The sequence below is a fragment of the Erinaceus europaeus genome, chromosome 16 (genome assembly GCF_950295315.1).
Source record: "Erinaceus europaeus chromosome 16, mEriEur2.1, whole genome shotgun sequence".
NCBI lineage: Eukaryota > Metazoa > Chordata > Mammalia > Eulipotyphla > Erinaceidae > Erinaceus > Erinaceus europaeus.
Genome location: NC_080177.1, coordinates 32,382,784 through 32,409,638, shown reverse-complemented (window position 1 = coordinate 32,409,638; position 26,855 = coordinate 32,382,784). Strand labels below are relative to the sequence as shown.

The 26,855-nt window shown below is 41.1% G+C and overlaps 1 protein-coding gene and 1 long non-coding RNA gene across 2 annotated transcripts in view; one reads left to right on the top strand and one right to left on the bottom strand.

Annotated features, from left to right (window-relative positions):
• LOC132533432 (uncharacterized) overlaps window positions 1-26,855 on the bottom strand; it is a 941,342-nt gene that overhangs the window by 860,389 nt on the left and 54,098 nt on the right. The window lies entirely within an intron of this gene.
• The window catches only part of HIF1A (hypoxia inducible factor 1 subunit alpha), a 53,712-nt gene continuing 50,436 nt past the window's right edge, over window positions 23,580-26,855 (top strand). Inside the window, exon 1 of the mRNA XM_007519273.3 lies at window positions 23,580-24,016. Within this exon, the coding sequence (XP_007519335.1) occupies window positions 23,982-24,016 (35 nt within the window). The 5' untranslated portion in view covers window positions 23,580-23,981. The remainder of the gene's footprint in view (window positions 24,017-26,855) is intronic.

The window sequence follows — 26,855 nt, the reverse complement described above, 5'->3', positions numbered from 1 at the left end:
CTGGGTGCACCACCTCCCAGCCCCCAGAGAAAGCTGGTGCTACACAGAGAAGACAAAAGCAGGTATTCTGTGCAAGACATTCTGGGGGAACCCCGAGTTTGGCAACAAGGCACCACTGGACCAAGCACTAAAGATACATCCTACGATGAGTGTGCCATTTTTTCACTACCCAGCATCATGAACATGTTTTTTTTTTTTTAATATTTATTTATTAAAAGGAAACACTGACAAAAAACATAGAATAAGAGGGGTACAACTCCACACAATTCCCACCACCAGAACTCCATATCCTGTCCCCTCCCCTGATGGCTTTCCTATTCTTTATCCCTCTTGGAGTATGGACCCAGGGTCATTATGGGGTGCAGAAGGTGGAAGGTCTGGCTTCTGTAATTTCTTCCCTGCTGAACATGGGTGTTGGCAGGTCGATCCATACTCCAAGCCTGTCTCTCTTTTTCCCTAGTGGGGCAGGGATCTGGAGAAGCGGGCTCCAGGACACATTGGTGGGGTCATCTGCCCAGGGAGGTCCAGTTGGCATCATGATAGCATCTGGAACCTGGTGGCTGAAAAAAGAGTTAACATATAAAGCCAAGCAATTTGTTGACTAGTCATGAACCTAAAGGCTGGAATAGTACAGATGAAAAGTTGGGGGGGGTCTCCATTTTGTAGATAATTAGTAGTCCTATGTTAGTTATATTCCAAAGGGCCCATGACTATACTAGTTTTGTTGTTGTTGTTGTTGTTGTTGTTGTTGCTGTTGTTTTTTCTGAGCCTGACATCTGATATGCAGTTGGATCCAAGTTATTGTCTGGGGAGATGATGTCATGGTTGGCAGAAGGACCAGAAAGCTGGATCAGGGAAGAGAGTAAGCTACCAAATATGGGAAAGGTGTATAAATATTGTTGATTGTAAACCTTATCGATTTGATGTGATCTGGGGCCCATATTCAGCTTAGGAGCCTATGTGACCTCTGCATCCCTATAGATCCAAATTCACATTCTGTGGTCATGTTGTTGATCCACATTGAGGGAAAGGTCCTATGGGGCCCACAAAGGGGTCTATTGTGTTTTTCCTGATAAAGATGACCAGTAACAATGGAGAGATGGATTCATTCAAGGTCTAGGCCCATCATGTCTGTGTGGGAATCTTAGGATTCCCCGAGTAGAGCCCCAGCAGATGGGGTGGCCTGATGGTGACTAAAGAGTCATCGTTAAAGTTTGCCAGTCTTTTGCCCTTATTCAGCTTTTGCAGTCCTTACTTTGATAAGGTTAGCTTTGGAGTGACTGAGGGAAGTGTAATAAGAAGTAGGTGAGGAGGTTATCTAAGTCTAAGTAGACACTACTTCAATAGGAAATTTATGGTGTCTTTTTAGGTCTTTCTACTTGCTTGCTGCACATACAGATTCACTGCAGACTAAAGTTAACCCAATTGCTAAATAATTTGATTATAGCAATAACTATCTATTGCCTTCTTAAACCCTAAGACAGCAGGAACCTCCTACTTCCTCTATACAGCCTATATTTTCCCAGTTCTGGAACCTCTAGAGTGGGGCTCACTTTCCTGCATGCTTCTCTCAATTCATAACAACTGATATTGTATCTGCTGATCCCAACCTAATCAACACAGCGAGTACCACCTCAGCACGCTTCACTTCAGACTGTGTCCAGAGATTTCAGGCATGGAATGTCAACCCTTCAGCCTCATTACTCGGGTGAGACCTTTCCTTTCATGGGATTCTCTACTTCCATTTCAGGTGGTTCAGTTCCTAACAAAGTCCCAAAACCTAGATATAGATCAGGTTCCATGAAGTAGGGTATATGTTCACATGTATTCATAAATTAGGGCAAAATATATACATGAACATGTTTTCTCTGACCATCCTCTATCCCCTGCTACTCCTTCCTACACTTGCTCTCTATGCTTAGTTTGTTCCTATTTTCCCTTCATATGTTAAATTGATACTCCTTAAGCAGTCATCCCTCGTTTTCTGAGTCCTGACTTGCACTTTAAGTATTCCCGAGATAGCCTTGTGCATTCTTTCATGAGCCAGCCACATTACAATTGCTCTATTACTGATCTAAATCCCTACATAGTGTACAGACTTCTATAAAAATAAAAAAAGCAAGAGCTCTATCTTGTTCACAGTTGTTTTCCCATCACGTAACATAGTACCTAGTACCTGATAGGGCTTTAATTTTTTACCAGTGATTCAATTAATTAACTAAGAAGTATAACGTACTATGTTGAGGTGTCCTATAAAAAGCATCTCATCTAGACCTGAGAGTGGTATAATGACAGGAAGAGGATGATGGGGAAGGGAAGGTAGTACCTAAACTGTCTTTTAAACATCAATCTAGAATGGCCATGGAAGAGAGAAGTAAAAGTGACAAATGGATGGGGACATACATTCAATGCACAATTCTGCCAACAACTTGAAATTTGTAGAAATAAAAATTTGAATTCGGGCTGGCAGTGGTGGACCTGGTTAACTGCACATAGTACTAAGTGCAAGGACCTGTACAAGGATCTGGGTTCGAACCCCCCGATTCCCCACCTGCAGGGGAGATGCTTCACAAGCTTCACAAGCAGGTCTGCAAGTGTCTGTCTTTCTCTCTCAATTTGCCTCTGTCCCATCAAATAAAATAGAAAGAAAAAAAAAAGGCCACTGGGAACAGTGGATTCCTAGTGCCAGCACCGAGCCCCAGCAATAACTCTAGAGGCAATAAAGTAAAATAAAATAAAATGTTGAAGAAAATGTAGAAATATGGGAGAAACATGGGGGTGGATAGGGAGATAAAACAACTTCAGTAGCAATAGAATATCAGTCTAGGGCAGTATTGTAGAATCAAGGGAAATATTTCAAAGAGGGCATAACAAACAGTGCCAAGTTCTTCACCGGAGTAAAGTGAGATAGAATTTCTAAACCACCACCTAAACTAAGCAATTTAAAGCCTAGGTAAAAAGTAATAACCTGGAGGAATGGAAGTAAAAGGCAGCAGGAATCAATAGTGATTTGGATCCCACCTACACTTCAAGGACATCTTTGATTAATCAAACCCAATTGCAAGGAAGACTAAAACAGAAACAAACCAATGGGACTACATCAAATTGAAAAGCTTCTGCACATCCAAAGAAACTATTAAACAAACAGAGAGACCCCTCATAGAATGGGAGAAGATCTTCACATGCCAGACATCAGACAAGAAACTAATCACCAAAATATATAAAGAGCTCAGCAAACTTAGCACCAAAAAAGCAAATGACCCCATCCAAAAATAGGCAGAGGATATGAACAAAACATTCACCTCAGAGGAGATCCAAAAGGCTAACAAACATATGAAAAACTGCTCTAGGTCACTGATTGTCAGAGGAATGCAAATTAAGACAACACTAAGATACCACCTCACTCCTGTAAGAATGGCATACATCAAAAAGGACAGCAGCAACAAATCAACAAATTCTGGAGAGGTTGTGGGGACAAAGGAACCCTTTCACATTGCTGGTGGGAATGTCAATTGGTACGGCCTCTGTACCAATTTCCAGAGCAGTCTGGAAAACTCTCAGAAGGCTAGACATGGACCTTCCATATGATCCAGTAATTCCTCTCCTGGGATTATACCCCAAGGACTCCATAACACCCAACCAAAAAGAGGTGTGTACTCCTATGTTCATAGCAGCACAATTCATAATAGATAAAACCTGGAAGCAACCCAGGTGCCCAACAACAGATGAGTGGCTGAGAAAGCTGTGGTATATATACACAATGGAATACTATGCAGCTATCAAAAACAATGAACCCACCTTCTCTGACCCATCTTGGACAGAGCTAGAAGGAATTATGTTAAGTGAACTAAGTCAGAAAGATAAAGATGAGTATGGGATGATCCCACTCATCAACAGAAGTTGAGTAAGAAGATCTGAAAGGGAAACTAAAAGCAGGACCTGATCAAATTGTAAGTAGGGCACCAAAGTAAAAACCCAGTGGTGAGGGGTAGACATGCAGCTTCCTGGGCCAGTGGGGGGTGGGAGTGGGTGGGAGGGATGGGTCATAGTCTTTTGGTGGTGGGAATGGTGTTTATGTACACTCCTAGCAAAATGTAGACATATAAATCAGTAGTTAATTAATATGAGAGGGGGAAAATCAGTTGTATGTCTCAAAGTTTCTCAAAACACAAACTGAATCTTTTTAATATATAGGCTGTGTATTTGATATGTGGACTCTCTCAAAAGCCTAGACCAAGTAGATTAGAAGCATCCAATAGCACAGCTATATACAAGATACTGGATACTGTACAGCAAACCATAACAAAAGGACTTTTCAATGTCAACCCAATTACCAAATAATGTGATGATAACATTAACTATCGATTGTCTTTTTGAACCCTAAGACAGCAGGAACCTCACATCTCCACTATAGAGCCCCTACTTCCCCCAGTCCTGGAACCCTTGGATAGGGCCCACTTTCCCGTATGCGTCTCCCAATCCATACCAAATAATATTGCATCCGCCAATCACAACCTAACCAACGCAACGATTGCCACCTCAACATGCTTCACCTCAGACTGTGTCCAGAGACTTCACGTGTGGAATGACAACCCTTCAGCTTCATTACTCAGATGAGACCTTTCCTTTTATAGTACACTCTAATTTCATCTCAGGTGGTTCACTTTCTAACAAAGTCCCATAACCTAGCTATACACCAGTTTCTGTGAGAGAGAGCTTAAGTTCACACGTATCCATAAACTACTGCAAAATATATACCTGAAAGCAGAAGTACACTAGAGTTTGCAGTGAGTACTTCCCTAACACTTCCTCTCCACTATTCCAAGTTTGGGATCCATGATTGCTCAACAATTTGTTTGGCTTCGTATGTTAACTCTCTTTTCAATCACCAGTTTCCAGATGCCACCAGGATGCTGGCTAGGCTTCCCTGGATTGAAGACCCCACCAATGTGTCCTGGAGCTCAGCTTCCCCAGAGACACACCTTACTAGGGAAAAAGAGAGGCAGACTGGGAGTGTGGACCGACCAGTCAACGCCCATGTTCAGCGGGGAAGCAATTACAGAAGCCAGACCTTCTACCTTCTGCAACCCTCAATGACCCTGGGTCCATGCTCCCAGAGGGATAGAGAATGGGAAAGCTATCATGGGAGGGGGTGGGTTATGGAGATTGGGTAGTGGGAATTGGGTGGAGTTGTACCCCTCCTACCTTATGGTTTTGTTCATTAATCCCTTCTTAAATAAAAAATTTTTAAAAAAATAGTGGTTTGGAAGTGAAAGACAGAGACAATGAATGTGAATCACTCTTCATAAGAATTGGCTAGGAAGGGAGAACAGTATTAGCTAGAGGGGACTATACAATTTAAAGAGTTTCTTTTTTTTTTTTTTAACATAAGAAGCCTGTTTATACTCAGAGGTGAAAGAATCAGGGAGAAATTGAAGACACAGGTGAGAGAAGAGATAAATGCTTCCAAATCCCTGAAAAAAGGACAGATGATGAAATCCAAACACAAAAGTAGAGATTAGCTGCTGGCAGCAGAGAGAAACCTTTTCCTAGAGACATAGGTAAAGAAGGCAACAGATACAGATAGTCCTATCAAGGGAATATAGGAACAAGAGTGAATTCTTGCCTAATCACCTCCAGTTTCTCTGTGAAATTTTGTCAAGGACAGTTGCCTCTAGAGATGGGGAGGAGACAGCCCAAACATCAAGGTAAAAAGATGGAACCACCTGCTTAATAGAATTTCCATATAGGAAGTCGGGCGATTGCGCCATGGGTTAAGTGCACGTGGGGCAAAGCCCAAGGACCAGAGTAAGGATCCCTGTTCCAGCTCCTGGCTCCCCACCTGCAGGGGATGAAGCAGGTCTTCACGTGTCTTTCTCTCCTCCTGTCTTCCCCTCCTCTCTCCATTTCTCTCTGTCCTATCTAACAATGATGACATCAATAACAACAATAATAACTACAACAACAATAAAAAACAAGGACAACAAAAGGGAAATAAATAAATATTTAAAAAAGAATTTCCATATATACTGTGCATGTTTTGCCAATTTTCATGAAATTAGAGAACCATGGGATAAAATATAACTAATGTTATAGTAAGTGATCCACAACATATTTTTCCATGGAGTTTTCATAGCTTAAGGATTATAGGTTCAACTGTCAATTACAACTAGAGTTTGCCAAAGTCCTGGTTGATAGAAAGAAAAAAAGCTCACCCTATGCTTCATCATGTTCATCTGTAAATTAAAGTATTTAAATCACAGTTAGGTGAATCTAAATTCTAATGGGTGATGTAGGTGAAGGACCTCTAGTACAATTATGCAGTGGGGATCCATTGGTTGTACAGCAGTGTTTTCAGCGATGTTTTCTTAAGAAATATTCAGAGAATTTCTTGAATTAACACAGCATGCTACATTCCACATAGCATACCATAAAATTCCCCTGGGCTAATGATTCATTGATGTATATAGGAGCTTCTGTAATCTTCCTCCTAAACACCACAGAATATAGCAGAAGTAAAATTGGGTTTAGGTCAATCCCTTCTACAAATTAACTTTATCATTATGGATTATTATGAGGTAGACAGTGAAATTTTCATCTTATAAGAATGACAAATAAAGTTATAAGTCTTTTTTAAAAAAGTAGACCTTTATAGTAGACTACTTGTAAATCTGGGGCTTTTTTTTTTGTTTGTTTGGTTTTGGTTCCAGAATTATCACTGAATTTTGGTACCTACATGACTCTACTACTCCTGATAGTTGTTTCTTCCTTTTTTTTCTTCCTTTTTTCTTTATTTTTGATAGAGGATAAGAGATAGAGGAAGGGAAGGGAATGAAACAGGAAGAAGAGATACCTGTAGCACTGCTCCGCTGCCCATGAAGACTCACCCCAGCAGGTGGGATTGGGGAACTTGAACCCAGGTTCTCAAACAAGATAATGGGTGCATTTTACCAGATAGGCCACCACTTAACCCTGGTTCTCTCTCTTTTTTTTAATGTGACTTAAATAAGAAATACTTTTTGCTCAACCATCAGCAACCAAAGTCTTTATTCTAAAAGCAAAATACATACAAAAAGGACAAATCTTTTCTGATTTTTCATCTCTACCACCTCATCTTATTAATGAGTTCCAGTACTTTTTTGCAAGTTCTAGCATTCTACAAATATTTGTTATGCTTATTCAGGTAAACTACATTTGAAAAAAATTTTTTTTTAAATCTTAAAACCAAAATATTTGCACCAGTATTTGTTTTTATGCAAACTCAGCATTAATAATGCCCTAAGGGTTGGGGGCGGGCAATGAGTTAGCCCAACAGCAAGCTCTAGAACTGGGAGGACCCTTCAATTTTTTCTTGAATTGAAACAATTGTCCTGTGCCTTTGTACTCCAACATCAACCTGGCTCTAGCTATACACCATTCCGTCAGAATGAGAATTGGATATGATAAAGCCATTCTCTGGGGCTGAGGGAAACCTTTGAGAAACAAAGGTGCAAGTTCCTGGATCTTCCTAGCAGTTGTGGTTGGATGTTGCAATTCTGAAAAGGAGGTCTTTAGTCATAGTACCACATAATCTTATAAAGTTTACTAGAACACCATGCAGTCAACATATTTCTTTAAAATGTATGTCCACATTGGAAACCCTGTTTTCTGGGCAAATTAGAAAGGTTAATGTGATGAGGTGTAACTCCTACTGCTCTCATTGGTGTTATGGTCCATAACTGTAACTCTTTTTAATCCTCCACCACCCATCCTCATAGAGTGTTGGGGTCTGCTTGGCCCCGATCTAGGCCCAGCAGACATTCCGTAAGCCTGGCTCGAGTTTCACTGATGGTCACTAACTTCCTCAGAGTGACACAGCATTTCCTGTAGGCTGCACCTAAATTCACCTCTGCCCTCCAGCTGATGATCCGTAAAGAGCATAGGCCCCACTGACGGTGACACCACCTCACACCACCTCTAACATCATCTCACCCTACCTTTCCATCCCTGCCTCTACCCCCTGCCTATAAAAAATGGTCTTTTTCTCAATAAAGCGAGTCACTGCCTTGACAGAACTCCTGACTTGGTGTGGTGTCTTTTCTCAAGTCGTCCACACTCTCCCTCCCGCTCAGGCCCAGAAGGGGGTCTGGCTGGTCCAGATCTCCCCTCCTCGCGACTACCTGTCGGGGAGAACCCCAACAATAGAGTAACTATTGATCTAAGTAGTTTTTCATCCTTGAAGATTCTGAGCTTGTCTACCATTGAACACCTCACATGGTGACTTTTGGTGGTGGCATTTCCTTATTTTGTCCCAAGTCAGTGACATAAGCATCACCACTCAGAGTCATTTCTTAGACAGAGAGAAAGACATCCCTTGAAATGTTAACATCTCCCTTATGAGTTGGGGTTCAAACTTGGACCTCACATATGCCAGGGCTTGTGCCTTACTCAATGAGTGATCTCTCTGTTCCATCTGTTCCAGTGGCATTTACTTTTTTAAATTTATTTTTATTAGTGATTTAATCATGATTAACAAGATTGTAAGATAACAGGGGGTCCAATTCCACACAGTTCACACCACCAGAGTTTCGTGTCCCATCCTCTCCATTGGAAGCTTCCCTATTCTTTATCCCTCTGGGAATATGTACCAAAATTATTTGTGGGATGCAGAAGGAAGAAAGTTTGACTTCTGGAACTGCTTCTCTACTGGACATGGACATTGACAGCTGGATTCATAGCCCCAGCCTGTTTTAATCTCTCCCTTATGGAATAGGGCTCTGAAGAGGCAAGGTTCTGGGACACATTGATGAGGTCGTTTGCTCAGGGAAGTCAGGATGGAATCATAATAGTTTCTGCAACTTGGTGGCTGAAATGTGGTTAAGATATAAAGCAATCTGTTCAATAAACAGTAATCCAAAAGTAGGAATAGAGCAAATAATACTATAGGTCTTTGTGTGGGAAGATGCTAGGATGCCTATTTTAGGTATGTTCCATGGGGTCTATGACTTAGTAATTTTTGCCTGAGTCTGATAGCTAACATGAAAGTAGACTAAAAGTATTATCTGGGAAGATGTTGTCAGAGTTGAGAATAGGACCAGAAAGCTGTATTAGGGCAGAAGGTAGCTCCCAAATACGTATGTAGAAAGTACATAAATACCATTAACTGTTGACCCCATTAATCTGACCTAGGGCCTGTATTTACTAATATTTAGTGCAGGAACCTGTGTAGCCTCTGAGTCCCTGCCAGTCTAAGCTCATATTTTTTAAAAAATATATTTATTTATTCATTCATTCATTCCCTTTTGCAATTTTATTGTTGTAGCTATTATTGTTGTTATTAATGTCGTCATTGTTGGATAGGACAGAGAGAAATGAAGAGAGGAGGAGAAGAGAGGGGAAGAGAAAGACAGACACCTGCAGACCTGCTTCACTACTTGTGAAGCGACTCCCCTGCAGGTGGGGAGCCGGAGGCTCAAACCGGGATCCTTACTTTGGTCCTTGCTCTTTGCGCCACCTTCGCTTAACCTAAGCTCATACTTTTAACATTAGCTCATGAGAAAAAAATTGAGAGGCTCGAATGAAAAATCAATAGTGAGTCCTGGTTACAAAAAGAAACAAACAAATGTATGATGCCTACAAACTATGATAGACTAGTTTTATTTTGATGGATTGTTCTATCTTATAGTCCTATGACTAGAGTAGACTGACTGCATATGCCTGTTGGATACAGTTGGCTGTCTTGTATGTGTTGTCTATGTTTTATCCTCACTGCATATGTATGTGACATAGACTTTGAGAATTAAGTACAAACGGATTTTTTAAAAAAGAAATTTGCCACCAGAGTTAACACTGGGGCTCAGTGCCTATACTATGAATCTACTGCTCCTTTTTTATTTTTCCCCTTGATAGGACAGAGAGAAATTGAGAGAGGTAGAGGTAGAAAAATGCCTGCAGCCTTGCTTCACCACTGGTGAAGCTTTCCTTCCCTTGCAGATGGGGTCCAGGAGCTTGGACCAGGGTCTTTGCTCATAATATGTGTACTCAACTGGGTGTACCAAACCCAGTTTTTTGGATTTTGTTTGTTTGTTTGTTTTTTAGTGCAACACTAGGGAATGAGCACATAGCCTCACAGAGGTATTATACCACCACAGGGCAGTGAGATAAATATATGGAAGAGAGACAGAGACAGGGGGAAAAATAGATGCCACAGCACTATTCTAGCAGCCCAGGATCTTCTCCAGGAGCTATCCATTGTGCTTTCATGTGGTGCCAGGGTTCTATTTTAGGACCTTGTGCACGGACAGGTCTATCCTGTGAGCTGTCTCCCAGGCCCAGTAAAAATAGCTTATATTTGAATATTTAATTCTACAATAGTCCCTCCACACACAATTAATAATTTCAAGTGCTAGAAAGAAAATATGGTGGACTGGCAAGGTAGTTCACCTGAGTAGGCTATGCTCTCTCCTGTGTGCAACCCAGGTTTGAGCCTAGCCTCCACTGTAGTATCGAAAGCTTTAGTCTTGTGGTGTCTTCTCTCTTCCTCTACCTCTCTGCTTTTGTCTCTCTCTTTCTTTTTTAAAAAATTTTTTAAATATATATTTTGTAAATATTTATTTATATATTCCCTTTTGTTGCCCTTGTTATTTTATTGTTGTTGTTGGATAGGACAGAGACAACTGGAAAGAGAAGGGGAAGACAGAGAAGGGGAGAGAAAGACACCTGCAGACCTGCTTCACCACCTGTGAAGTGACTCCCCTGCAGGTGGGGAGCCAGGTGTTCCAACCGGGATCATTATGCTGGCCCTTGCACTTTGAGCCACGTGTGCTTAACCCGCTGCGCTACCGTCTGACTCCCTGTCAACCCAGCAGACTACCAAAAGAGAGAGGGAGATGGAGAAGGAGAGGGAAAGGGAGTGGGCAAAACAGACAGTAAGAGAGAGAGGGGGAGAGAGAGAGGAAGATGGATAGAGAGAGAGAGAGAGAGAGAGAGAGAGAGAATGCTAACAATATCCTACTGAATAATAGTCTATAGTTCTAGTGAAAGTCCACTTAACTCGAGTGTGTGTGTGTGTGTGTGTGTGTGTGTGTGTGTGTGTGTGTGTGTGTGTGTGTGTGTGTGTGTGATCTATGATGGTTCTTCTCCAATTAAGGTTATTGAACTCTTACAACTTTTCAATACTGCTACTTCCTTAATTAAGAACACACAGGGGCTAAGAGGTAGCACATGCAGTTAAGCTTAAAAATAAATTTAAAAAAGAGTAAACATTGGGGAGACTGTGCCCCTTCAACAACAACAATCCTGTAAGAAACATTTCCTCAATTAAAAGAGAGAGAGATTGAAGCCTAACCTATCACAGTAACAGCTGACAATGAAATGACTTGGTCTTAAAAACTGGAGTAATTACTGAAAAACCTGGTAGTGCCCTACACATATTGAGACTGTCCTGAGAATGCAGAACATGAATTTTTCAGCAAAATGTAATATATGAAAAGAAATACATTGAGCAATAATTCAGTTCAAAGACATATCTCCGAATTGTCAGTTCACACTGAAAGAACATTAACTAGCACATTAAAAACAAGAAAATCTTCTATTTAGATTGATGACACACAATTTTGACAAGGCAACTATTTATTATCTACTTGTTATCTCTCTAATGAAGTTGTGAGAAAGGATATATGCAAATTTGTTAGAAACTGACTATACTAGAGCATTTAGCTTTGCTGATGTAAAGTTTTGGTTTGATGAAATACAAGTGGAAATACAAGATTCCTGTGTTTTTAATAGAACAAACTGCCTGGTTGGAAAACGGGAAGGTGTGAAGCCCACCTAAAGAAAGTTTCCTGAAGTTCTTGTATTAAACTGCATTGTGCATCCACAACAACTAGTTGTTAAAAAAATTTTAGTCTAGGGGGTAGTGCAGCGGGTTAAGCACACATGGCACTAAGCACAATGACCTACATAAGGAACCCCTGGCTCCCCACCTGCAGAGGGGTGACTTCACAAATGGTGAAGCAGGTATGCAGGTGTTTATCTTTCTCTCCCCCTCTCTGTCTTCCACTCCTCTCTCTATTTCTGTCTGTCCTATCCAATGACAATGACAGGAATAACAACAACAATGATAAAACAACAAGGGCAACAAAAAGGGAAAACATAGCCTCCAGGAGCAGTGGATTCACAGTGCAGGCACCCAGACACAGTGATAACTTTGGAGGCAAATAAAATAAAATAAAATAAAATAAAATAAATGTTCATCTAGTTCTTTATCTCACCAGTGTAATAGAACCATCTATAAAATAAAATCATATTGACTCCCCTCCACTATGCTACCACCCATTCCCCGATTTCAGCCATTTTGAGTGAATAGTGCTATTATTGCTTAAATTTGCAATTTCCTAGTGACATGTGATGTTGAGTACCACTTCATATGCTTATTTCCATCTGTACATCTTCTTTTTAACATATTTATTTACTGATGAGAGAAAGGAGGAAAGAGAACCAGAGAGTCACTTCAGCATATGTGGTGCTGGGGACTGAACTCTGGATCTCACACTTGAGAATCCAACATTTTATTCACTCTGCCAGCTCCTAGGCTATGTTATCTGTGTATCTTTGGTGAGCTATCTATTAAGGTCTTTTCCATCTTTTTAATGGGGTTGTCTACTACTTTTCTCCCAGTATGTGACCTGCCTTTTCATTGTCCAAGTAATATCTTTTGCAGTGTAGACATTTCAAAACTTTACAAAGTTCAAATTAGTTATTTTTTTTCTGTGTGTGTGTGTGTGTGTGTGTGTGTGTGTGTGTGTGTGTGTGTGTGTGTGTAGCTAGTGTCTCACCTTTGCATCACTTTACTGCTCCCAGGTGGAGGTTTTTGTCCAGATAGATAGATAGATAGATAGATAGTGAAGGAGAGAGGAAGAGACACCATAGCAATAGAGGTTCCTCACACCTCTGGTGCAAACGTGGTACTTCCATGTGGCACCAGGGGTTGAATCTGGGCTCCATATACAGCAAGTCACACACCCTGCTCAGTGAGCTATCTCACCAGCCCTTGTGACTTTTTTTCCTTGATGTTTAGATGTGTGTGTGTGTGTGTGTGTGTGCATGCGTGCATGAGTGCATGTGTGTGTGTGTGTGTATGCATACATGCACTTTAAAAATACATAGTTAACCTTAAGGTTGTCTCTGGGACTTGGTGCCTACACTACAAATCCATTGCTCCTGGTGGCTATTTTTTCCTATTTTACTGGATAACTATTGGATAGCACAGAGAGAAACTGAGAGGGGTGGGGGAGATAGAAAGACACCTGCAGACCTGCTTCACCAATTGTGAAGGGACCCCCTGCAGGTGGGGAACCAGATCCTTGCATTGCTGGTCCTTGCTCTTCCTGCTATCCTACTATGTGCCTTAACCCGGGGAACCCAACCGCCCAACCTCCACTCTTTTCCTCTATATCTCCTTATCTCACTTTCTCTCTGTCTTTATCCAGTGAATGAATAAATAAATAAATAAAATATTACAAAAGAAACTTTAGAAAGCAATTTTTTAAGTTTTGTGTTTTATATTTTGGACTACAATCCATTCCATTTCCAAATTTTCTGACAAATAATTAAGACTAGAGCCTATATACAGGTTTACTCTTTTTTTTGCATGAGGATGTCGAGTTATTTCTGTACCATTTGCTGAAAGATTATTCTTCCTTCATTAGATTTTTTTCTTCCTTTACCTAAGATCATTGGCCATTGCTTTTTCCCCCCTTGACTCTCTTCAGTTTTATTAGTCTATATTTTTAGTTTTTTGCCATCACATGTATTAATTACTATCATTCTACAGTATGGCTTGAAGTTAAGTAGTGTCAGTCCTTCCATTTTGTTCCTCCATACTGTGATAGCTACTCTGGTTTTTGACTTTCCATATAAATTTTAGGATCAACTTGCTAAGATCACAAAGTAACTTTCTAGGGATTTGGATTGTACTGAATCTACAGTGTAATTAGGAAACATAACATTTCAAACAATTCCACAGGGCTGGGTGGTGGTACACCTGGTTGAGTGCACATGTTACAATGTGCAAGGTCCCAGGTTTAAGACCCTAGTCCCCACCTGCAGGGGGAAAGCTTCACAAGTGGTAAAGCAGTGCTGCAGATATCTCTGTTTCTTTCTCTATCTCCCCCTTCTTCTCAATTTCTGGCTGTCTCTATCCAATAAAAATAATACATTTTTTTAATTCCACTAGAGTTAATGCTGGGATTCAGTATCTGTCTTACAAATCCACTGCTCCTGGTAGCCATCCCTTCCCCCCCTTTTTTTTTGTTTTGTTTTTGTTTGCTCTCATAGAAGAGAATCTGAGAGGAAAGAAAAAGAGAGAGAGATAGAGAACTGTAGCACTGCCTCACCACTCATGAAGCTTCCCTCCTACATGTGGGGACCAAGGGCTTGAACCAGAGCCATTACACTTTGTAGTATGTATGGCCTACCACAGATGTGCTTCTGCCTGCAATTCACAAAATGACATCTTAACAGTACTAAATTTCCTTATCTATTAAGTGTGAAATCTCTCTATTTATTTATCTTCTTTGATTTCTTCATAGTTTTCCTCAAACAAATCTTATACATGCTACATTTGACTTCCACGTAAGTATTCCCCCCTTTTTTGTGCTAATATCAATAATATTATGCCCCCCACAACTTTACTAAGGTATAATTGACATGTAGCATTGTGTAAGGTGTGCAATATGATTGTTTGATACACATATAATGTGAAATGCTTACTACACTAAGATTAGTCAGCACATCCTTTACTTCGCATAATTACCACTTTGTTGTTCTTGTTATGGTCAGGACATTAATGCTGTTTTCAAAGCAACTTTCAAGTTTACAATACAGTGTTGTTAACAATAGTCAATGGTATTATTATTTTTTTAATGTTTATTTTATTTTTTTATTCCCTTTTGTTGCCCTTGAAGTTTACAATACAGTGTTGTTAACAATAGTCAATGGTATTATTATTTTTTAATGTTTTATTTATTTTTTTATCCCCTTTTGTTGCCCTTGTTTTTTTATTGTCCTTTCTGGTATTGATGTCATTGTTGCTGGATAAGACAGAGAGAAATAGAGAGAGGAGGGGAAGACAGAGAGGGGGAGAGAAAGACGCCTGTAGACCTGCTTCACCGCTTGTGAAGCGACCACCTACAGGTGGGGAGCCAGGGGCTCTAACCGGGCTCCGTACGCCGGTCCTTGTGCTTCCACATGTGCTTAACCCACTGTGCTACGGTCAGGTTGCCTATGGTATTATTTTTAATTTGGATTCCAACTACTCATTTCTGTATATATGAAAGCATTTGTTTTTTGTGCATTATTAGACTTTTACTGCAGAATAATTGCAATCTTCCCATGATTGTGTATTTGTTCCAAGTATTTTTTCATTTCCTCTGTTTTATCTTTCTTTGGAATTTTATTTCTTGCCCTGTCCTTTGTTTTTTGTTTGCTGTTGTTGTTATCCACTCTTTTCTCTGTCTCCTTTAGTTTTAAAGAAGCATTCAATATGATTCCATTTTCTTTCCTTAGTATATTAATTATAAATTAAAAAAACTTTTTAGTGGCTACCCTAGTTTGCAATGTACACTATGACTAATTCAAATCCACTTTCAAATAACATGTTTCACAAGTTGTGCAAATATCTTTTAAAATATCTTTAAGATAGTATTCCCAATTCTCCCCTCCACTTTTTGTTTATTTTCTGCGGTATTAAATATTAAACACAAAGTCTCACACATGCACTTTAGCACTGAGTCACATCCCTTCCCCATTTGTTATTAATATTGTTATTATTACTATTACTATTTTTGCCTCCAGGGTTATTGCTGGGACTCAATGCCTACACTACGAATTCACTGCTCCTGGAGGCCATTTCCCCCCATTTTTGTTGCCCCTGTTGTTGTTATTGTTGTTATTGCTGCTGTTGCTGTTGGAAAGGACAGAGAGAAATCAAGAGAGGAAGGGAACACAGAGAGGGGAAGATAAAGATAGACACCTGCAGGCCTGCATCACCACTTTGTGAAGCGACTCCCCTGTAAGTGGGGAGCCCAGGGCTCCAACCAGGATCCATAAACCAGTCCTTGTGCTTTGTGCCATGTACACTTAACCTGCTGTGCTATCACCTGACCCTCCTTTCCCATTTTTTATTTTGTTTTTTTTATGTGAAAGAGAACACAAACTACTACTCCACCACCCATGGAGCTCTGGCTCATTCTGTCTTGCTTTTAAGTGGTACTCAGAATTAAACCAGGCACTTACAAAACTGGCACTATATCCCTGAGCCAACTTCTCAACCTTTTCTCCTATCTTTTAATTTTTGTATTATCTTTATTTATTTATTGGATAGAGACAATCAGAAATCGAGAGGGAAGGGAGGAATAGAGAGGGTGAGAGACAGAGAGACACCTGCAGCACTGTTTCACCACTTGTGAAGCTTTACCCCTGCAGGTGGGGAGTGGGTGCTCAAACCTGAGTCCTTGTGCATTGTAACATGTGCGGTCAACCAGGTGCGCCACCACCTGGCTCCTATCTCTCTTTTAGTACTGTTGTCTCAGTTATCTACAGGTATATCCATCAAGTAGAGCAACCAAAAATAAAAAATAAAAATAAACTGTTTTTCTTCTATAACATTCTTCTTTTTTTTTTTTCAAAAGCAGATCGGAGCTTGTGGCCTTTGTTTTAGTTCTCCTTGAAGAACTTTGTTTAGCATTTCTTGCTAGGAAAGTCAACAAATTTCCTCAATCTCATTTTTCCTCTACTTTTGAAGGGCAATTTTTCTGGGTATCTATACCCAGGACCTAGTTTGGCATGATTTTGTACCTAGTTTGGCATGCTTTTGCCATTTTTTTTTCAATATGGCACTGAGGAATGAATCCAGACGCTTCATGGACCAATTATTTAAATTCTTTATTTAGAGAGAGAGAATGAGGGAAGGTGAATGAGAGAGGAAGAGACAGAGAGAAAGCAGAGACACTCAGCGCTGTTCCACCATTCATGGTGCTTTCATGTAGTGCTGGGGCTCAAACCCAGGGCTTCACACACAGTAAGGCATATACTCTACTGGTTCTACTGGCTGTTCACTCAGCACTTCAAATATTTCATTCCATTTTCTTCTGCTTGCAAATCTTATACTTCCTTCTTTATAGATAAGGCATTTCCATCTACACCCAAGTTTCACTTAAGATGTTCTCTTTGTCTTTGTTTACCAATAGTTTAAATCTAACAAACATAGTTGTAAAAAAAATATTTTTTTTGTCATTGCTAGGATTTCACTACTTCAGACTAACTTTTTCAGGTAGAGAGAGAAGAAGAGGGAGAAAGCATTGAACCTTCCAACAGCATCATGGGGATGGACGCAAGTGGCACATTTTTTTCCCTTCTTTATTCTGCTTGGTATTGCATGAATGCCCTAGTTCTGTGATTTTTGTCTGTCATTAATTTTTAAAAATTCTCAGTCAATATTTCTTCAAAATATCTTCTTCTGTCTCCACCTTCTGGTAGTCCCATTACAGTTGGGTTACTCTATGTATAATTGGTACACAGCGTTTGGATATTCTGTTCAACTTTTTTCATATTTTCTTCCCCCTTTATTTTGCATTTCAAACTTGGAAGCTTGTATTGACATGTCTTCAAACTCATTCTCTCTTTCCTCAGCTGTATGTAGTTCACTGGTAAGCTCATAAAAAAAAAAAAAAAAGTCTTCTTCAGGGCCAACAAGATATCTCACCTGGAAAGTGTGCTACTCAATCTGTGGTTCAAGTCCAGTCCCCACAGTGCTGGGGGAATGTCCACACTGTGTTGTTTTGTCTTCTCTCCATCTATAGCTGTCTTCTTATCAGAAAAAGTCATCCTGAAATATTGAGGCCCTGGTAAGAGCAACAGAAATTTTTCATTCTTATTATCTCATCAATGTCTGGCATTTCCTTTTGAGTTTAGTTTCTATTTACATTATCCACCTCTTTGTACACGTTATTCACCTTTTTCTTTATTTTTGCTTATGTGGTGTGTGTGTGTGTGTGTGTGTGTGTGTGTGTGTGTGTGTGTGTGTGAGAGAGAGAGAGAGAGAGAGAGAGAGAAACCTCATGCATGTTTGAATCCACTCACTGTTCCTGGAGCAAACTATGCCATTTTTTAAATTTCAGATCAAGCAAGACAGACAAGAAGAAGGAGAGAGAAACCACATCAGAGAAACTTCCTCCAGTGCTGTGGTTGCTCCCATGTAGTTTTAAGACTCACACTCATACCCCACATAAAGCAAGGCACACACCTTTCCAAGTTAACTATCTCCCACCTCCTTGTTCACACTTCCCATTAGAGCATCCTACTCCCAACTCTTGACACTATCTCCCCAGACAATACCTTTGGTCAACCTTCATGTTAGCTGTTGGGCTCAGTCAAAAGTTAGTAAAGTCATGGCCTCTTGGAATATACCTAAAATAGACCTAACTAGCTTTTTCCAAAATGGAGACTCTAAATTGCATCTGCTATATTTTTGCCTTTAGGTTCCTGATTATTCAACAATTTATTCTGCTTTATATCTTTTTTTTTTAATTTATTTTTATTTTTATTTATTTATTCCCTTTTGTTGCCCTTGTTTTATTGTTGTAGTTATTATTGATGTTGTTGTTGTTGGATAGGACAGAGAGAAATGGAGAGAGGAGGGGAAGACAGAGAGGGGGAGAGAAAGACAGACACCTGCAGACCTACTTCACCACCTGTGAAAGGACCTGCCTGCAAGTAGGGAGCCGGGGGTTCGAACCGGGATCCTGACACCGGTCCTTGAGCTTAGCGCCACCTGCGCTTAACACGCTGTGCTACAGCCCGACTCCCTCTGCTTTATATCTTAATGCTATTTCAGCCACCAAGTTGTAGATGGTACCATGACACCAACCTGATTTCCCTGGGCAGACAACCTCACCAATGTGTCTTGGAACCCCACTTCCCTAAAGCCCTACCCCCACTAGGGAAAGAGAGAGATAGGCTGGGAGTGTGGATTAACCTGCCAATACTCGTGTTCAGCAGAGAAACAGTTACAGAAGCCAAACCTTCTACCTTCTGCACCCCATAATGATCCTGGGTCCATGCTTCCAGAGGAATAAAGAATAGGAAAGCTTTCAAGGGAGGGGATAGTATATAGAGCTCGGGTGGTGGGAATTGTGTGGAATTGTACCCCTCTTACCCTATGGTCTTGTCAATATTTCCATTTTATAATAGAATTTTTAAAAAGAAACGAAAAAGAAAAAAAACTATGGTGATTTTAAATTGGCTGGATAATTTCAAAATCTCTACCATATGGAAGCCTAGTTCTGACCTTTCGTTTTATCCTTTAAGACCATGTTTTTGGTCTTTTAATGTGTCCAGGTTTTCTTATCCTTGCAAGCCAGACATGCTGTATCATGCAAAAGGAACTTAGGTAGATATACCTTTACAATGAAGTTTTCTGTTTACCCTGCTAGCAGTTGTTCTGCTTTTATTGTTTGCTATAGTTATGGTGTAAGAGGTAAAAAGTCTCCTCTGCTGTCCTTGCTTTTGTTTCTCTTGTTATCTTTGGATGGCCCTAGTGATTTTAAGTCAGTTCTGAGGCATGTAGTTATTTTAGCTGTGATCCACCATTACTAGCCAGGGACCCTGCTGATGTGGTAGGAAGGTGTAGGAGGAGGGAAGGCTTGCTATGCTTTTGTTATATATGAGGCCCTGGGTTCGAGGCCTGTTTTCCTTGAGGGAAAATTTTTCCTAAATAGGACAGAGAACTTAAAACATTCATAAAGATCATTACTTTTATACTCCCTCTGGTGAAAGCAAAAGCCTGTGCTCCTTTCATTCTCTCTCTCTCTCTCTCTCTCTCTCTCTCTCTCTCCCTTTCTCCATCCTCATCCTTCTCCTTCTCCCTCTCCACCTCCCTCTCCACCTCCACCTCCACCTCCATCTCTCTCTTTCACTTTGAGAGCCTGTTGAGCTCCTAGAGATGGTACTCAGGAAAGTTGTGGGACCTTTAAGGTTCAGCCTCCTTGGATTTTTAAAGTCTCAAGCTAGTCCACAGTGTGTTTCCAGCAACTCCCCAATTATACTTTAAAGCGTTCCTACTGTTGTTGGTTCCAACTATGACGCTGGATTCAGCTGTTGGCAAATTATGGTCCTCTGGTACAATGACATTCTCTTTATCCTTCTGACTTTTCCTATAGTTTTGGGAAAGCAGTTTGCTCTGTGACCTGCATTCCCAGCTTGTTCAACTTATTTTCTTATTGTGAGGATGGGAGTGACAGCTTCCATATTCTCATCCGTTGAAGGTGAGAAGTCCTTTGTAGGGGGGCAGGCAGTGGTACCCCCAGTTAAGTGTACATGTTGCCATGTGCAAAGACCTGCATTTGAACCCAGGCTTTCCACCTTCAGGGGATGCTTCACAAGTGGTGAAGCAGGTCTGTAGGGGGTCTGTCATTGTACCTCTCTATCTCCTCTCCCCTCTCAATTTATCTCTGTTTCTATCCATAAGTAAATAAAATATTTAAATTTCTTAAGTTGACCACAATTGAAAAGTATCAAAATTTGAGTCTATTCATATTTCTTTTTTTTAAATTTCTTTATTGGGGAATTAATGTTTTACATTCGACACTAAATACAATATTTTGTACATGCATAACATTTCCCAGTTTTCCATATAACAATACGACCCCTACTAGGTTTTCTGTCATCCTTTTTGGACCTGTATTCTCCCCTCCACCCACCCCAGAGTCTTTAACTTTGGTGCAATATGCCAACTCCAGTTCAGGTTCTACTTGTGTTCTACTTGAGTTCTATTCATATTCTACTTGAGTCTATTCATATTTCTATAAGCACATATATATACATATTTATTTTCTTTCTACCCTTGAAAGAAAAAATTTTTGTGTTATTATTATTACCATTATTATTTTTTGTTGTCACCTGGGCTTTACTTAAAAAAAATTGATCCAGGGGTGGAGGGTAAATAGTATAATGGTTATGCAAAGAGACCCTCATGCTTGAGGTTCCAAAGCCCCAGGTTCAATCCCCCACACCACCATAAGCCAGAACTTAACAGTGCTCTGGTAAAAAAGAAAGAAATCTTTTAAAAAAGTTGACCCAAAATAACTTTATTTTCATTAGTGACTTAATAATGGTTAACAAGATTATAGGGTTAGCGGGTATAGGGGCTAAACATCAAGTTGAGTACACACTACACCAAGTTGAGTGCACACTACCATGTGAAGGGATCTGCCTGTGTTCAAGCCCCCAGTCCCCACCTGCAGAAGAAAGCTTCCCTTTCACATTCTTCCTGTTTCTATACAAATAAAAATAAAATGAAAAAAAAAACAATGGCCACCTGGAGTGGTGTAGTCATTGCGTAGGCATTGAGTCCCAACAATAACCCAGGTGTAAAAATTTAAAAAAAAAAAAAAAAAGGAGGAAAAAGAGCATATTTAGTTCTACACTGCACCACCACCAAAAGCTATTCTTCCACACCTCTCCCAAAAGATAGCCACCATAGTTCTCACAAAGGCTACATGTGTGTGTACACAACTTCAAGGGTTTCAATTCTCAATATATAAGTGAAAGCACCCAGTAGTTGTCTTTCACATCTTTACTTACTTCACTAATCACAATCATATTTTGTTCCATTCATTTTGTCCCATGGGGCATGATACTGTTTGTAAGCGCAGTGTAGTATTCCATGGAGAATATATATCCCATAACTTTTTTTATCCAGTCATTGGATGACTTTCTTTAGATTGAAAAAGAGACAGAAGGAATGAGGAAAAAAAAACACCATATAATACAGCACTGAAGCTTCCCCCAGTGGGGTGGGAACTGGGCTCTCATACATTCTAAGCAGACACCCTCCCAGGGTAGTTGTCTAGCCAGTCCCTAAAATGGCTGTTTGTTTGTTTGTTTGTTTGTTTGTTTGTCACCAGGGTTATTGCTGGGACTCTGCAAATGAATGTTCACTCTGGTTCCTAAGCCTTTTTTTATATGAAAGCTAAGCAGCAGTTAAGCATTTTCCTTCCAATGTATATGCTTTGTTGCTGTTAAGTCAAGTCATTATTTGTTGACCACTAGTTCTTCTTATGTAGTTTTGATATACTCTATGTTATCTGTACTGGATGTCTTTCATACTTTAAAAGTATCTACTACTAACCCGTGTTTCAAGTTTTACCATACCTCCTTCTGAATCACTATCCAGCTTCCTGTAAAATATAGGTTAAGGGTCAATTGAGTCATTTGCTAGTAGTCTTCTTATCTACTTAAGAAGTTGAAAAAAAAAAAGTGGAAAGTGGAAAATATAATTAATCAAAGGTGAGAAGCAAAACAATCTAGAGTTAAATGTCAAGTAGAGCTGTATTGTCCAGTGTGTAATTGTTGAACTAAAAAAAAAAAATCCTTTTGTTTTAAAAGACTGACTGAGCTTGAAAAGTATGTATCTAAAGCCAAAAAAAAAAAAAAGTGAAGTCTTATTCTGCAGTGTACAACGTCATGTGAGCAAACAGGCAATACTGGTCATGACCATGTGGAGTTTAGTTTTTCTTTCTGTCCAGGTGTGTGTGTGTGTGTGTTGAAGAATCTGTCCTCTGTGTGTCCACAGGTATAGAATCATTTTGTCCAGTGCATGTCCGTGTGTGTATGCATGTGTGTAGGGGCTGCAGAATTCTTCCGCGTCCAGTCTATAATGTGAACACGATTCAAGGATGTAAATCTAAGGTGACTAAGAGTCGTCTCACCCCCCAATCAAATTAGAATTATCTTAAGTAAAAAAAAAAAAAAAAAACCTAGAGAAGTAAAATAAAATTCTACCTAAAGCCATTTTCTTCTCTTTCCCAGAAATCCAGGTCTGTGCTCTTATTATGAAAATCACTTATACCTATTTGTACATATTTAATGTAATTTAACTTTATTTCATGTTTTTATGATTTCCCTACCACCTCAACTACTTCCCTTGAGAGGTTTGCGGCAAAAAGAATCTGTTTTACTATATTTTTCTTTGAATCTACTCAGTAATCAAACTGCATCACAGGAAAACTTTGTGCACAAGGAGATTACCCCTTGAGTTCTATGGTAAGGAGTGCAGCTCGTGACATAGACCATGATTGGCTAACCTGGCAAGAAAGACCCCATTGTAACACAGCTGAGCCAAGAACGAAAAGGCTTTTTTTTTTTTCTGCCTCGACATGAAGTCTACTTTTTTTAAACGGGGACTATACAGTGCCTGGCGGCAATCCTGCACAACATTGCTTTGGAGGAAAGCAGGAAATCTGATGCAGACTTGGGGCTCCCAAACTGAAATCCCTTCTCAGCAGCGCCTCCCAAAGCCAGCCCCTGCCTCCCTTACGAGAAGGCGCCTGGTCTCCAGACGCAACCTGGCCACAGCCCAGCTCCTTTCTCTTCTCTCGGCCGCAGCAGCACACAAACACGTGAGCGCGTCCCAGCTGTGCCTCAGCTGACGGCCTCCTGATTGGCTGAAGGCGACGTGGGCTGGGGTGGGGACTGGCCGCCTGCGTCGCTCGCCATTGGTTCTCAGGGAACCCGCCTCCCCCTCAGGTGAGGCGGGCTTGGCAGAGCGCGCGCGTCTGGTCCGCAGGCGGGCGCGCCCCCGTTCTTGCCGCGCGCGTCCCCGGGCGCGCCTCCGCCCTTGCCCGCCGCTGCCTCAGCTCCTGAGTGCACAGAGCCGTCTCGGCTGAGGGGACGCGAGGATTCCGGTCGCCAGTGCTTCGGGCCCGGCCCGGACGCTTAGCAAGCTACCTGAGGAGCGGCTCTTCGGAGCCGAACCTGGATCCCCGGGACTGAACTGCAGCCTGCTCTTCCTGCCTCTGTTCTCACGAGGGGGCTCCCGTCTCGCACCCCACCTCTGGACGTGCCTCCCTTTCCCTCTCTCCGCGTGCGGAGGGAGCCAGCGCATAGGCCGGAGCGAGCCTGGGGGCCGCCGGCCGCGAAGGCTTCGCGGGCACCCGTTCGCCATGGAGGGCGCCGGCGGCACGAACGACAAGAAAAAGTGAGCCCCTTCCCTCCGCCTTCTCCGCCGGCCGCGGGGCTCGCGGGCCGGCCTGGGCGCTGGAGGGGGAGCCGGGGGGTGGCGGGAGGGGAGCGCCTTTTTGTCTCTGCCTCCTCGCTCTCCCCTCCCCTCGCTCTCCCCCAGCCTCGCCGGCGGGGCTCCCCCTCTTGCCCACGTCGCCATCTTGTCGTGGGGGGTGGGAGTCGCGTCGAAAGTGCTTTTTCTGGGTGCCCGGAGCTCAGCCCCCCGGCGCCCCAGCCTTGCGCCGCCAGCCCCCACCCGGGGGGACTTCCCCTCGCCTGAAAGCCCCGGCGGCCGGCGGAGGACGGCGGCGCGCACCGGAGCTGCCTCTGTTCCTTCCCGCCCTCCCCCTCCTCCTCCTCCTCCTCCTCCTCTTCCTCCTCCTCCTGTTGGGCTCCGGGAGAGCGCGGACCCCGCGCGCCGCTCGCCGCTCCCCCCGGGCTCTCGAGGCCCAGCGCTGGGTCCCCGGCGCCCGTGCGGCCCTGCCCCTGCCCCTGCCGGGGGATCCTCGCCTTTGTGCATTTAGGGATTTTGCCGCCGTGGTGGCCTGAAGATGCTAACTTTTCACTTGGCACGTGCAGGTTTGGTTTGGCTTGGTTTGGTCTCGGTTTTGATCCGCTTTGAAAGAAAAAAAAAAACTTGCTGAGACTCAGTCAGTCGGAGTAACGGGAATTGAGGGCCACAGCCACAGAACCCCCCTCCCGCCCCGAGAGACGTCAGAATTGCATACATGTGTGCATATCACCTGTCAACAGCCCGACTTTACAAAGGAATGAATATAAGCCTCATTCATTCTTGAAAGTAGCTTAGTGAAAACCAAGCGACTGGCCACATTAAAACCAGCAGTTTCCATGAGACTCAGATGCGTGTATGTGTGATCAGAACACATGAAACGCAGAACTGAAGTGTTGTAAAAAAAAAAAAAAAAGAAAAGAAAAGCTATCTTATTTTTCTGATACAGTAAAAGAGTCTCTTCATACTGTAACCTAAGTAATCGTTCTGTGAGAACTGTGGTGCAGGCTCTTAAGACACCTTGAAGTTTGAGCCTTAGTACATTGTAAAATGAAGAATGGTCTATGGAACCCGTGAGGGGACGTCCCCCTCGTTCCCCATCCAACTTTGTTCACTTTGATATTTTGGTACTTTGAGGAAATTGTTTTTTTTAAAGAACTGAAGCTTTATAGTAAGAATTATGGTTAGTAAGCTGGTTTTACTGTTAAGTTCGTCCACTTTTTCGGAAGGCTTAATTTCCTTAATCAGTAGAGAATAAACTTGTGTTTATGTTCCTGTTATTTTATAGTTTCCTCTTTGCATCTTAGTCTATAGAACAGTATATTCTCAGTTTGTATATGCCAGAGAAAATACGTAAAAATCCAAATAGTGAATGCACAAGTCTGGAATTAAATCCAGGAATTGCCAAGAGTTAATTGTAATTAATTTGCAGAGCTAATTACAAAGCTTTCGATGAAATGAAGCTGCTATATTGTAAATCCAAAGTAGATTAGCTCTGTAGTGCCAGTTTTTTTTTTTTTGGTTTTTATTATATACTGAGTTATATTTAAGACTATGTGAAGTTATGCACCAATAACTTCCTTTTTATATACAGTGTTTTACTCATTTCTCTATCAGTGGAGAATATCATAATCAGCTTCAGTATTAGTGAGTCAATTAACTACTGTGCCTAACTCCTAGTGCTAACATGGTTTCTGGGTTTTTCTGTGTCCCATCTATTATTTTCAACACTTTTCTTATTTGAAAGTTTAGCTAACTTGGTTCAGATTGAATTCTATTTTCTAATATAGAAATTGTTGAAACTGAAAAATTAGGATGGACTATAAATAGTAGTTACACAGCTATTTTAGGTGACATTTAAGATATCTGATATCTATAATTTAAAAATGTTAAAACTTAAAAAAAAAACATTTATTTCATTTCATGTGAGAGTTCATTTAAGAGAGAATTCAGAACACACCAATAGATGGGGACACCAGGGATCAAACTAGAAACCTCTGGAATGTGCTCTACCAGTTGAGCTATATTTATTCCCTGGCCAATTTTAAAACCTTTGAAAAGATAAAGATTGAGGGGAAAGGATTTTTTTCTCCTTGCAATTTTCCATTTTAATTGAGTTTCCTGAATGTGGGTAGGAGAAGAAAATGTGTCTTTTTCAAAGGTCTGGAAAACTTAAAAGCTGAAGGATTGAAAGAAATTAGAACATAGAATGGCAGCAATTTAAATTTCATACTTACAAAAGGAATACAGAATGGATATGGTTATAATAGGACGTTTCATGATTAGTAGTAGAGACTGGATTTAGCACTGTAATGTAAGATTTTAGATTTCAAAGGAATGTCAACAAGTCTATTGTTGTGTTTCAGGTCAGATTCATTGAAAGTCTTCCAAAGCAAATAGTTATTGGGTCACTAAAGTGCAGTCTCTTGACAATGGATATTCCTTAACTTCGTTCTTTAACTTCGGTCAAGAAGCTTTCTTCTTTAGTCAGCTTCTTTTGTTAGAATTTTACTTTGATTTTCTTTTTTAGAGGAAAACCGTGTATGCCTAGTCCTTTAAAAAGCTTAGGATAAGATCTAGAGCCAAACACCTCAGAGAGTTCTGCTTTTTCACTTGCCTAGTAAGTTTGGGCCTATTTCTAAATGTTTCTGACCCTGTCCCTCTTTCTAAAATCATACTGTAACCCGATTAGCATTTATTGTGAAGATTAAATGAGATAATACCTTGGACTGATTATAGAGTCTTGGTGACACTGTAGACTTGAAAATAGAGTTGTTGTTTTAAAGATTTTTAAAAATGTATTTTT